Genomic DNA, 14,031 nt, shown 5'->3' with positions numbered 1-14,031 from the left:
ACACAGGCCGCGTAACGGGTTGGCATACTCTGGATCAGGTGGTCGAGCAGCTGCTGGGCTATAGCCTTTCGTATGTTCATGTTCAATGGGATTTAGGTCTGGAGAACAGGCAGGCCACTCCATTCACCTATACCTGGACTTAACCGTGAACATTATCTGGGACCACTGTTCCAATGACCATGTACTGTGTTTTTCACACCAGGCTTTATGGGCTCTCCTGTGACCAAGGGTCAGCGGAATGCACCTTGCAGGTCTCCGGGCGAATAAACAGTGTCTGTTCAGTCGTCTGTAGACTGTGTGTCTTGAGACAACTGTTCCAGTGCTGCAGTAAGGTTCCGAGCAAGGCTACCTGCAGTACTCCGTGGCTGTCTGCAGGCACTGATTGTGAGATATCGGTCTTCTTGTGGTGTTGTACACTGTGGACATCCTGTACTGTAGCACCCGGACACATTTCCTGTCTGCTGGAAGCGTTGCCATAATCTTTAGATCACACTTTGTGGCATACAGAGGGCCCGTTCTACGACCTGCTGTATTTGACCAGCCTCCAGTAGTCCTAGTATCCTACCCCTCATAATGTCCTAAATATGTATTCTTTGAGCCATTTTCAACACACAGTCACAATTAGCACATCTGAATGTGTCTGCACAGTACTCTGACGTGCACCACCACACCTGCCAGCGCAACTGTGTGACGACCGCAGGTAAAATGCACCGAATCGTCACACCCCGAGGTGATTTTAACCCGCGAACCACCCACCAGAGTATTGTTTCACCATGTATCAGCATTATCCTTAATTTATGAGCATGAGTGTACTACTTTGTTATTTCCATGAAATTTGAGTTAAATTTATTGCATGTTTAGTTCAACAAATACACCTCTTTTGACATTAAGTAGTCCATATTTTGGAGATTTGTGCAACATGGTGGCTTGTGGTATAAGGAACCACAGACATACATTACATCATATACAGTATCATTGGTGTCACTGAAGCTAGCAGTTGAGAATAGTAATATGGCAGCGAGTGCAAAGAATGTGCAAACAGCTGTTTATTTACTCGTAAAACACTCATAAGAAATGGGAATAGGTTGATAAAACTATGTTGCCTTTAGAGTTTTAACATAATGGTCATTACATGTGTTGTGTGTAAATTTTTGGTACAGCAGGTGGTGGATGCAGGGAAAGGACGTGTCAGTGGAAGCATAACTAGAAACATCTTACACATTTTTGCTTTTGCACTGTATGTAAGCCTAAATAATTACTTCTCAGTTTGTTGTATCCCAAATACCAGTAGTATTTAAATAGGTTTTAAGTAAATTTTTTTGGGAGTTTAATGATTAACTGACATAGGTTAATCATGTGCATTTAACCAGTTTTGATTAACTTTGGCTTCCCCCACACGCAATAGTATGCTCGTTATGAAAGTGCTCCTATAAACAGAACTCTGCTACTAATCATGGATAACAAGTATGTCTATTTATTTGAGTGCCCTTATGAAAACTGCAGTCTGCTGTAAACGTATGTATATGTAACTTGATGCTCTCTCATGATTATTCTACACTCAACTAGTATGACCGAGCGAGGTGGCGCAGTGGTTAGCACACTGGACTCGCATTCGGGAGGACGACGGTTCAATCCCGTCTTCGGCCATCCTGATTTAGGTTTTCCGTGATTTCCCTAAATCGCTTCAGGCAAATGCCGGGATGGTTCCTTTGAAAGGGCACGGCCGATTTCCTTCCCCATCCTTCCCTCAACCGAGCTTGCGCTCCGTCTCTAATGACCTCGTTGTCGACGGGACGTTAAACACTAATATCCTCCTCCTCCTCCTCCTAGTATGTAAATATTTGCTCAACTGAAGAAATTCTTTAAACCACTTCGTATAGCTTACAATGCCATGTCATTTCAGAAAATCATGTTAGTACCACACACAAACTTCCTAAAACCCCCATCTTACCTCACCAAATGCCGGGCTTCAGTAAAAGCTACGTGTTCGGCAATCTATTAATATATGTCTGTAAGGGACAGACTGATATTAAGCTTTCATCAGTTGACTACAATATTTTTTGTGCCATTTCTAATCTGGGAATGTTTTTCATGTGTGATATGATTCAAATTCACCGTTGAATATTGATTTTCCCCTTACATTTCATTTCATAGAAATGAGCTTAAGTTGGACAAAGTCACACAGGCGGCATGAAACCATTATCCGACCGAATGTTTTTCCCCTGGACACTTAGCCGGTAGAACACTTGCCTCCAGGACAAACTTCAGACCATCACACAGTTTTAATCTGTTGTTGTTATTATTATTAGTGACTAAACAAAGTAATTTGTGGGGGGGGGGGGGGGGGGCTGGGGGCGGCGCTAAATTTTCTTTTGCTCTCACTTAGTGCAAAGTAGATTATTCTTTGAAACAAATTCGCATTTAGTCTGTCATGTTATCCCTGATACTCAGGAAGTGTGGTTCCAAGAAGCTCTACCCAGTTGGGCCTCGCTTTAGTGTTTATAATTTTCATGTGTCTTTTTTTTTTAGGAATCTGTAAATTTCCTACCTTTCAGATATTATCCCTTGTACAGTTATTGTGATCCATGATGTCCTTTGTTTTTCAGGAAAAATGAAAGGAATTGCTTTTATTAAGGATCCTGATGGCTACTGGATTGAGATACTGAACTGTAACAACATGGCAAGTTTAGTGGCAGCCTCAGGAGTGTAATTTCTGTGCCATGCCAGTGTCATATGATTTATATTTTTGTGCACATAAAGTCTGTATATTGTAACATTTTTTTGAGAAAATAAAGCATCTTACATTATTAGACACTTCAGTTACTGGATATCTCAGTCTCTGCTTCTCTTGTGTAATTCTAACTTACTTTCATACTCTGTCTTGTCCTACCTGCTTGCTACTGCTGCCAGCGCACGGCTAATAGAGGCAAAGTGACCTGGGGGTTGGCCTTTGTCCGAAAACTGATCACAATGTCTCTCACTTTTAGAATTCCTGTAAGTAAATCTTATCTTTAATCAGTTTCAAAATAGAATTCAGTCTCTCTCTCTCTCTCTCTCTCTCTCTCTCTCTCCCTCCCTCCCCCCCTCCCCCCCCCCCCCTTAATATTTCAGAACATGTGAACTAGATTTTACTGCAACCTCATGTGTCTAAATGTAAATGAATTTCTTTAACCTGTTTGCGTGTACTGTTATGAACAAGCTATTCATTAATTGGAGTGCTACATTTGGGTCACAAGTCCTAATGACATGAAAATTTCCTCACAATGGGCTTCTTAATTTCTTTGACCGCCATATCCTTACACTTTAATCATGTAATAATACCTTGTCTCCAGCAATGAATTCCTTTAGATATTGAGCCTGATAATATTCCTTATTAACACAGCTTGCCATCTGATGCATCCCTTCTTTAATTTCCATTACGTAATCATCATAGTGGTATTGTATTTTGGCCAGATCACACTGTAGAATACCATGTATGTTGCATATTCTTCCGAAACATAACTCAAATTGGAGTGAAGATGGTGTGATGTGATGTTATATTTAAAAAAGTGACAAAATGCACCATTCTTCCCAGTTTTCCTGGTTCGTTCCCACAAAATAGCCCACCATACTTTATGGACTACAAGAAGCACACTAATTTTTATTTTTATTATTAGATTCCAATGCCAGACTAAAAAAATCTTAATTTATAAAACCGAACCAAAAATCATCATCCTCATTCTTTTTTTCTCAATATACACCACAATTTCTTTTTATCCATTGAGACACTTGTTTGATTGTCGGTCATTTTAAAGCTCCCTTCAGTGGGTTTCACTCATCATACATTTGTTCCATTCCTCACTCACTGTTACAGTACATGGTTTATTTATTGAGACATTCAGTTGTTACAATTGTGAAGTAAGTCTTCCCAGAATAAAGCAAGCTCTGTATATCCCCGTCTGTTTCTCTTTCACAGAATTTTTCAAATGACTGCTAAACTGATCTAGAACCAGAAGGGAACTCTTCTTCAACGAAGCACCTTTCCTTCTCTCCCACATTGTTATTCCACAATTTCATATCAGCCGTGTCCATCCAACCTTTGTCATGTAAGTGAACAACAACACCTGTCAGTATATCAGAGGGTTTTGCCATTGTTTTGCACTTGGAAATTATCGTTGGATTAGGTTTAGTACTGCCAGCACAGTATGAAAGGGCAACAGTTAAGTGCATTTTTTCATGTCCACCTGTTTTTGCAGTTTCAGTGCATCAAATGTCACAGGAGTTTCATACATATGTGCTATTTGGCTTAGTTCCACACTGGTTTTCTTTTGATGTTGAATAATAAAGTGATGGAAAATCTCTTCCTACTCTTGCGGCATTTTCTGAGACTTTTGATCTGCATGCTAGGTCCATGACACTTCATAAACCTGTAGCACCAACCAACTCCATCCTTAATGTCTGTGAAGTTCCACTGTAGTGCTGGCTTATGAGTGTGTATTTGAATTATTTTCAATGTCATTTTGATAGTGTTCTTGAATCCATTTCAAACCTGCTGCCAGTTGAATCCAATGTAACCAGATACAGAGAGTTTTCCAAAGCATTGAATATATGGCCGTTTTTAATAAGGCTGGCAGGAATTTTAAATCAAGTGCTGGATATTTGTATATTAATTTAGAGTACAAGATTCATCTGAATTTTGGGGGCAAATTTTAAAAGAAAAAAAGTGTGATTTATAGCCCGTAAAATATGGTAGATATTCCGTTATCGTTCATTGTGTTTGTTTCTTGGGCACTCAATAATACTGATGTTATTCTATAATTGCAAATTATTCTCTGTATGAAGACTCTCACTATTGTGTCCACATCCTGTTGTGCTATAAGCTCTGCTACAATAAATTTCGTGTGGGCATTCTGAAACATTGGGATGTATCTATTCCCTTTCTCTGTTACCTGATGCGGTCTGACTTTGTCGATATCACAACGAGCGAATACCGGATTACTTATTTTGGTCAGAACTAAGGGCATCTTCAGCTTATTCTGCATAGTCTTGTTGTTCTGACAGCTCTCAGAACTTTGAATGTACTCTCCTACATCCCTCTTCACAGACCCTCCATGATTAATACAGTCATATGTGTGACTGATTCCTTGGTGTTCCTGTATCGATGAATTATTTCCCCACCTCACTATTTGATGGCTGCTGGTTGTTTTATTCCTCCTCATCGACCATGTTCCTAATAACTGCAGCTGCGTCTCCTGGTATACGCAACAGTTCATCTGCTGCTATGTTTTGCGATACATATTTGTATATTATCTCATAAAGTCATATTCTGCCAGTTTAATACTGACTTTCATTAATCTCGACAACGGGTCACTTATATTTGCTAACATTTCAAGGGTTTGTGATCAGTACATACAATGAAGTTTCTTCTACACACAAGGTCAGTAGCGCTTCACTGTTTGCACTATGGCTAAGAGCTCTCACTTGATGGTTCAATATCCTCTCTCAGTTCAGTGTTCTGCTACAGAGGCAATGGGCAAGTCCTGGCCTAATTCTCCTTGACTCAGTAAGGCACCACTCTACTGCTTGCTACTGTGTGTTGTAATTATGAACTGCATCGTAAAATCAGAATACTGTAAAATCAAAGGCCAGTCAACAACCTAGCATGTCATAACTAGTCCTGACACAGGCTTACCCTAACCCATCAGGCAGAGCCACCTGTGAGAGCAGTCTTGTCCTATACAGCAGTCTTGTCATACCGGCTCTCTCATAATACCATACAGGCATGACCACCAACCAGTTCTCCACTCAATGAATGATCACAGCCAAATTGCCAACAGCAGAGGTGACCACCAAGTGGGAGAACACGCTGCTGAGCACATGTTCGATTTCAATCGTCACTTCATATCCAATGCCATCTGAATCTGTCTCCACAACAGTACCTTCTCTACTAGTATCACCCAAAGTTCACCCATCTGGTAGCCATACGTTTTCTCCAGCAGGGTCTCCTCCTCCTCCTCCTCCTCCTCCCCCCCCCCCCAAATCCACTCAATCATATCATTATGTACTGTGGACAACTCCCCCCTGCCTGTGGCCAAAACAAGCTCACAGTTGCCTCATTACGCATGCTGCCATCAGCCAATTTTTCCCTACACTTTCTCCCACTCCCCACCTTATCTCTCCCCTTATTCTCTCTAACTGATACAACCTCTCACCTCAGTCAAACTACAGTGTGCACAATGTAGTCAGCCAGGACAATGACTTGTAATTTATTATTTATCTGTACTTTTTATATTTATTTTACACTAAGGACTACCCATTACTGTATGAGCATGTATTTACTCATGGAAATCTATATGACATTTCTTATTTCAAGTATTATTTCAAATGTCATGCTATTTATGCATGTTGTGTTCAATGCCAATAATTGTTTTATACATATTTATGTTAGATCCTCTTCATGCTATTATAAAAATTTGCACGGTGGAGTATTTAACTACACTAAGTGTATGGTTTTACCAGTAGCAGTGCCTATCACTGTGGAAAGTAGTGGTAGTGGAGGCAGCAGCATTCCTGTGTGCCTGGATGTACATGCATACCTCCTCGCGCAAGTGGATGCGGAGTTAGCATGAGGGGAATATTTTCCTCCGTACATGTGGTAAAATACATTTAATTCACTGAGTTAGCATTATAATTACATTCTTCTGTTTACATAGTTTACAAAAGTTGATTTACACAGTAAAGGCTTTTTCATCTTTTTTGACATAAAAAGGAATATTTACATCCTTATATAGGACAACTCTTTTGCTCCACATTTACACCATCCATTAAAAACAATCTTCTTCAAATGAAACAAATCAATCTGTAAGAAACATCTAAGGTTTCCTAACATTGTACTTTATATCTCTAGGTTAAGGACAAGTTCTACAAGACACAGTAGTTGTTTTACTTCCATATTAGTCTGGGTACAGTCATTTTTTGCATAGAAAATAAAAATAGGAAGGATCTGGCTGAATGTAGACAGTATATTAAAAAGAGAATTATTAACAAGATATAAAGAAACAAACCTTAGGTTTGTTACAATAATTCCTGCAACCAAAGATACACAAAAAATGGACAAAAGACCAGTCAGTCTCTTAACGTTGACTGCTTTGCATAAATGCGACTTAAGTGCAAGAAAAATTAAATAATTAAAGAAATTCCAGGTACGTAAGTACTTATTCAATCTTTAACTATTCATGCAATTATTTGTCATCTTTAGAGATGAATAGCAACAGGCTGAACCAGGATACTGTATCTTAAACAGTCTTTTGCAGTGCAAATATCAACACATTACCAATGTGTATGATTTTCAAAAACATTTTGGCCTAGTGATATGATCAGGAAAGGTGACACTATGTCCAATTCTCAACACTAAATAATGGCAGAAGCTTCAAAATCAAAAGGCTCTATCCTCATAAACTAAACTTTACCATGGAAGCACTTTATCCTTTTCCCTTGTTTAAGTGTTTAGTTCTTTCAGAATTGATAAGGCTGCGTACTTGTACATTTCACTCTCAATGTTATATCACTAGGGTGCAAGTATAGGCTGCAATTTGTTGTTGTTGTAATCGACAGCTTTAAGAAGGAAATTCAACCAGGTGTGATCTTCAACTGAAACATAATGACTGTTCTTCGCTAATTGTAGCAGAAGTTGTAAATGCTTTGCCACTTTCAGTGCCTGAAAAATAAAAATAAAGAGAATTAAAAATAAGAGGAAAGAAAGTATTCTGACTCATTAACATCATTGTCTTAATGAGTAATGAATAATTACCTTTCCTTATTGTAGCTAAGTTTTATGATTGTGACCATTTAAATTATGGCCACTCAACAGTAGGATGGAAAATAAGGGGGGGTTTCTCATTATCACAAAACTTTCAATTTTGTTGTGATGATTGTACCACTCCACAGGTGTGCTGTGTATTCCACATCATCTTACCTATTAATGATACTTTTTAACTGAGACATAAAATAAGGTGTTGCATGTGAAAGTGGATGTAAGATGAACACCAACAAACGCAAAACAAGAATAATGGAATGTAATAAACGTAAAATAGCAATGGCAAGGAAAGTGCTTCTGAAGAAAAGAAATGTGTTAACATCGAATATAGATTTAAGTGTTAGGAAGTCTTTCCTGTTAAGTATTTGTATGAAGTGTAGCCATGTACGGTAGTGAAATATGAATGATAAACAGTTTAAACAAAAAGAGAATTGAAGCTTTTGAAATTTGGTGCTATAGAAGAATGATTAATTTTATGCGTGTAAATCACATAACTAATGAGGAGGTACTGAATAGTATTCGGGAGACAAGAAATCTGTGGCATAACTAGACCAAATGCAGCAGTCAGTTGTTAGGAAACATTCTAAGACAAGGGATCACCAATTTAGTGCTGGGAAGGGGAGGTGGAGGGGGAGAGAGAATGTTTTGGGAGAGGGGAATAAAAATTACATAGGAAGATAAAGATATGAATACAGTAAGCAGACTCAGTACGATGTAAGTCACAATAGTTATTCAGAGGTGATGAGGCTTGCACAGGATACAGTAGCATGGAGACCTGCATCAAACCAGTCTTCAGACTGAAGACCACAACAAACAATGTAAGAAGTACACATATTGTGTGGGGTTGTTATTTTTTTATTTGCAGTGTCAAGGCTCTATGCAAGCATATTGGTGTTTTTGAGAAGGCAACCACTGTGACTTCGCTAGATGAAAAACCTAAATAATTAAGTCATGTATAATTAAGGTGATAATGGCCAAAGATCCCTCACGGGAATCAGTGAGATGCTGCAAATAAAAAGGCTAATAAGCTGGGGTGCCGCATCAGAATGTGTAGTAGAAAGCTGAGAATTTGGCTCTGACAGGAGATGTACTAGGGCGGACCAAGGGAAACAACTTTGAAAGGCATAGTGGTCAGCACATCTGCCTAGTATGCAGGAGACTCATCTTCGAATCACTGTTAGGCACAAATTTTGAACTTGCCCACTGATGTAAATCAATGCCCAGTGGCAGCTAAGGTCTTTATTTCCTTTGTGTGTTAATTTAAGTCTTTGCCATTCTCCCTGATTATGATTCCAAGTTTGGATATGATATATTGAGCTAACAAAGTGTTCTAGCAAATGAGTTTATGTACATTTCTTAAAGAAAACACAAAAATTATTAATACTCCTGAAATCTCAAGTTATTGGGTAGAGATTTGTGTGATGTAACAATTTTTAACAGCAACACGGAACAGAGAGATCAGAAGACTGAGAAACACCAAATGCAAAGATAAAGAAAAAGAGGTAAACTATGTATCTGAATAAATGACACCATTTTTGGCTTCTTGGTAGGAGATGGGTCAAGTTAATTGCTGGAAGTAAAGAAAACACTTAACACACTGCAAAAGACAAACATGCAAAATAAAAAGTATTAAACAAAAACTGATAAGGAAGATTTTTGGAAGAAAGGGTCCCATTTAACATGAAGAATTATTGTGGCATTGCCCATGGCAAGCAAATAAATAAATAATTGGAGAAAGTAACTGCACATATTAATCCACAAACCAAAAATCTTTTATTATGAAGATAATTGTTGCTGAAGAGATGTAATTAAAAGTTACTGTGCTGTATCTGACAAAGAAGAATTTTTAAGATAATGAAACAGAAGCTCGACAGCCAATTTCTTCAGTGGACGGCAACTAATTGTGTGGGTGACCAGTGACTTGCAACGAGAGGGACGGTTGTGCAACCACTTTATGGTCCCAGTGAGATATGGCAACACAGTGCAGTCCAAGAGGATGGTATTTTTCATTCAATTTGATTTTAAGTGTCATTTTCATTGAAGAGCGTTTGTGCTGGACAGCACACTTAATTAAGGCCAAAAACTAAAATTAATGGTATGAAACTAATGACAACCAGGTGAACATCACATTTCATGAACATTTTGTAAATAATTATAAAATGTTATTTCAGTGTTACTTTTGCTATGATAGTATAGTGGTTGAAGTGCCTTCAGTATATCCATATCATCCTCACCCATATTATGTCTAGTATTGTACATTTTAATTTATTCCCTCTGAACACAATTTCTAATTTTTAAATTTATTTACTTTTTTTTTGGGGGGGGGGGGGTGTATTATGACAGTATGCATCACAGCCCCCAAATATTTTCAAATATTTCAATTGCTTTGGTACTGGTGTAGTGTACACACCCTATGTGTTTGGCAGACAAGTCGTATGGTAGAGGGCTCTGAGAGCAATGAGCAGGTATTCTGTTGTTGGCAACCATGTTTGTATAATGTGGTACTAATCAAAGTGTATTAATAAATGTGTTCTGTGCAAGTTTAACTTTTATTCAACCTATCACACGGTTAACAGTTTTTACGCATAAAACTGTACTAGTACTTCACAGTATTATAAATTATTGCTACATTTTATTTTTTTAGACATACAACACAAGTAATATTTTTTTAGTTAAAAAGGTCATTATGTGCACCAATCTATTTCTCAACACATTCTGACATTTAAAACAACTAGCAGTGTAAGTCCACATGATGAGAGATGCACATAAACTCTGACAAAGTTTCAGATGTTGTTCAGGTACATTTTCTAAATATTTTGGTGTAAGGAATCGGCGGTCTCTTGAGGGATCACACTTCCAAAGTTACTGAGCACCCTCCCTATAACCCTGATGTCCTATATGACTCTTCCTTATTTCCACAAGTGAAGGCGATGTGACATGAAAAAAGGTGCATGGCTACCAGGAAACTGTGGGGAACAACAATCAGGCAAAAGTCGATCCATGTTACGTGTAGGAGGAACTATATTGCTAAATTTTCCTAGTACCATTAGTAAATGAAAAGTACCAGACCGTTGTCTCCCTCTTCCTGTGGAAGGAATCTGTCAGTCCTAATCAACGAATATTCTTCTATACACAAATTCTCAACCATTTAATATTTTTCTTCTGCTGCACTATTCAGGGGGGGGGGGGGTGGCATTCTTTTACTGCATTATAAAGAGAATTTAGTAACTGTGGCTCATTTGTGACACATTAACAGTGCCTGTACACTTGCATTCAATATATTACTTACCAATTCAAACAGTTCCACATTTTTCATTCCTATCAGTTTTCTCCGACATTTTTTAGTAATTCAGCTGTGCAACTAATGAGGATTTTCTCAAGACGGCTGACAGTGGAATAATTCTCTCTAAATATAAGATTAGTAAATGGCTGTCAGCATTTTTGCAAGACATAAACGTAACTAAAAATGCAATTACTTCTCTACATTATCATCAGGTGAGGTTTCCTTTTAATGTAAAAATGACATGTACGGTCCAAAAGTGAATACTGGGGACTTTTTTGGGAAAGGGACAATTTTCTCCCCTCTCCAAACCAATTTCACAAGTTGTAACTATTCTGTGTTCCAATGAATACCTTCTAATAATTTTGAGACCTTGAATTTTTTTATGTTACTTGGGTTAATTATTAACCTGCTAGTGCTTCCTTTCCTGGTTAGGCAGCAGTGCTGGGGGTACCAGGAGTATATTATGTGATGGCATTTTTAATGAATTTCAAAGAAATGCTTTAAAGAAATATGAAGATTTTCATTACACATGAATCAATGAAAGTTCTGATTTCTTTTTTCTTTTTTTTTTTTCCATGACAAATCTGTAGCTATACAAAACTCTTGGTCAGTATATCAAATATGATCAAACAGTTAATATCTTTAGAAGAGTAATAATGGCACTTTATGCATTATAGGGCTCCAGTACAATACAGACCTTATTTGAGACACACTGGAGGAAAACTACCTAGCAGATAAAAACAGGTAGAGGAGGATACCCCAGCAATATCAGTCCACTGAGATCTCCTACAGTGGCTGATTTATGCAGTAAGTGTCTTGGAAACTTGTGACACTATTCCATACCATTCAATAGCAGTGTTTGAAAGTTTATGACCTAACAAGTACATACACTGTTAGAAGTAAGGAAAGCATATTTTTTAAATATTGCTCATCAATATATGACACTTTAACTTTACATTTAATTCTTTCCTTAAAAACACAAAACAGTGATTTTCGTTTTTTCCCTTCATTTTAGTGAGAGAAACCGGACTCATAAGTTTGTAACAATATACCCTGTATCTTATATATTTTACTAGGGAAATTTTGAAACAAGAACAATGGAAAATGTGCTCTCTCTCTCTCTTTACTTCAATTTTAATTGCTAACAAAACTCTTGTGCAACCTATCCTTGGTTACAGCTAAAGCGTATGACACCCCTACCAAATACAACAGGGGACACTAAACATGACAAAAAGGACAGCACAAACAATCAAAGGTTTGTTTGACCTATGGGAGAGTATCACTGAAATGTGGGAAAAAATGAACTGGCTGATATTTGAATAGACTCAGTGCGAGAGCCTACTTACAATGTTTCGAGAACCAGTATTGAGAAGAAAGCCCATAACATGATACAATAGGAAATACTCTCTGCCATGCATTCCACAGTGTTTTGCAGAATACTAATGTAATTAGTCAACAAACAGGAACACGGTTTTAGGGAATACACTGCATAGCCTGGAGCTCAGCATATGCCTGAAGAAATTTTTCAAATTTATCCAGCGTGCGCGTGCGCAAGAAATACACTCGCGCGCGCGAGCGAGTGTATACCTGTCCTTTTTTCCCCCTAAGGGAAGTCTTTCCGCTCCCGGGATTGGAATGACTCCTTACCCTCTCCCTTAAAACCCACATCCTTTCGTCTTTCCCTCTCCTTCCCTCTTTCCTGAAGAAGCAACCGTTGGTTGCGAAAGCTTGAATTGTGTGTGTATGTTTGTGTGTCTATCAACCTGCCAGCACTTTTGTTTGGTAAGTCACATCATCTTTGTTTTTAGATATATGTTAAATAATTTAGTTAGATGTGAATGTGATGAGGTGAACTTGTTTAGCCAGAAATTTGCTATTTTATCTTTTCCAGGGGCTTTTCAATTGTGCGTAGAATTACTTGCTCGGGTGACTTCATGTTGCAAAATTATCACTTCCGGCATCTGTGGTATCATCTTGTATGTGTCTGTTTCTGCTTGATCCACCGTGCATGTCTGTTATGTTGTACCGGGTTTGTCCATATGTTGCTCCAGAAGTGTTCCATGTCTGTTATGTTCGGTGGATTGTCTATTTTAATGTGTGTGTTATCTATTGCCTGATAAAATTTCTTTTGGTTTGTGTTGAATGTTTGGTTTTGTTTCCTTCTATTTTCACTTGTTTTGTATCTCCTAAGTTGTTTGGCCAATGGTTGTAATTTCTGCTTCTTTTCATCTAATTGCTCTATCGCTTCTTGTTGTGAGATTTTACCTAACCTTTTTTCGTTTTTTGTCTGATATTTCATTTCTTATAAATTGTGTTATCTGTCCGGTGTCTTCTCAGTTTTACTATTCTGATCTGTAGCTTGTGTTGCCATGCTGGTTTTGTGGGTTTCTTCTGTGTGTTGGTTGGTTCTGATCTCTGCGTAGTGTGTATATTTAGGGTAGTGAGTGCTCCTATATAAACCAGTAGTTGTAACTCTTCCATAATTGTGTTTTCATTTATTTTGTTGTGTATGATTGTGTTGATTGTTGTTGTTTCGACTTGTGGGTTATTTGGTGGTCTATGTAAGAATGGTCTAATGTCTGTATTTGTGTCTTTGTATTCTATATGTGTCAGCTGAAATTTTTCTTCTATATCTAACATGTGTGTCACTTCGTGTTCTATTTGTGCTTGTTCTGGTGGCTGTCTTAAGATTTCGTTTTCCTCTGATTGTTTAATTGATGCGTGTTGTTCTTTGTTTGTTTGCTCTGGCATGTTTGAGTCCATTACTGTATTTTCTTCTTCTTCTTCTTCTTCTTCTTCTTCTTCTGATTGCACATTATTTTGTTCCAGTATTTGTTGTACTTGTTGTTTGATGTTTTCTAATTCTGACTGGGGGATCCTGTTATTTTTTATTATTACACAGATCTGATCAGCTAGTCGTTGTTCTGTTAAAAATTTTAATTCTGGGTATCTG

The 14,031-nt window shown here is 37.9% G+C and overlaps 2 protein-coding genes across 7 annotated transcripts in view; one reads left to right on the top strand and one right to left on the bottom strand.

Annotated features, from left to right (window-relative positions):
* LOC126236921 (lactoylglutathione lyase) overlaps positions 1–2,810 on the top strand; it is a 127,628-nt gene extending 124,818 nt beyond the window's left edge. For all 6 annotated transcript variants that reach the window (XM_049946582.1, XM_049946578.1, XM_049946583.1 and 3 more), the window contains one exon: positions 2,607–2,810. In XM_049946582.1, coding sequence (XP_049802539.1) covers positions 2,607–2,710 — 104 coding nt within the window. In that variant the 3' untranslated portion in view covers positions 2,711–2,810. The remainder of the gene's footprint in view (positions 1–2,606) is intronic.
* A 3,820-nt stretch (positions 2,811–6,630) lies between these two features.
* Positions 6,631–14,031, bottom strand: part of LOC126236918 (cyclin-D1-binding protein 1 homolog) — a 79,146-nt gene continuing 71,745 nt past the window's right edge. Inside the window, exon 6 of the mRNA XM_049946573.1 lies at positions 6,631–7,696. Within this exon, the coding sequence (XP_049802530.1) occupies positions 7,547–7,696 (150 nt within the window). The 3' untranslated portion in view covers positions 6,631–7,546. The remainder of the gene's footprint in view (positions 7,697–14,031) is intronic.

This window comes from Schistocerca nitens, chromosome 2, assembly GCF_023898315.1.
Source record: "Schistocerca nitens isolate TAMUIC-IGC-003100 chromosome 2, iqSchNite1.1, whole genome shotgun sequence".
In the NCBI taxonomy this organism is placed as follows: Eukaryota; Metazoa; Arthropoda; class Insecta; order Orthoptera; family Acrididae; genus Schistocerca; species Schistocerca nitens.
This window is presented reverse-complemented; position numbering and strand designations above follow the sequence as displayed.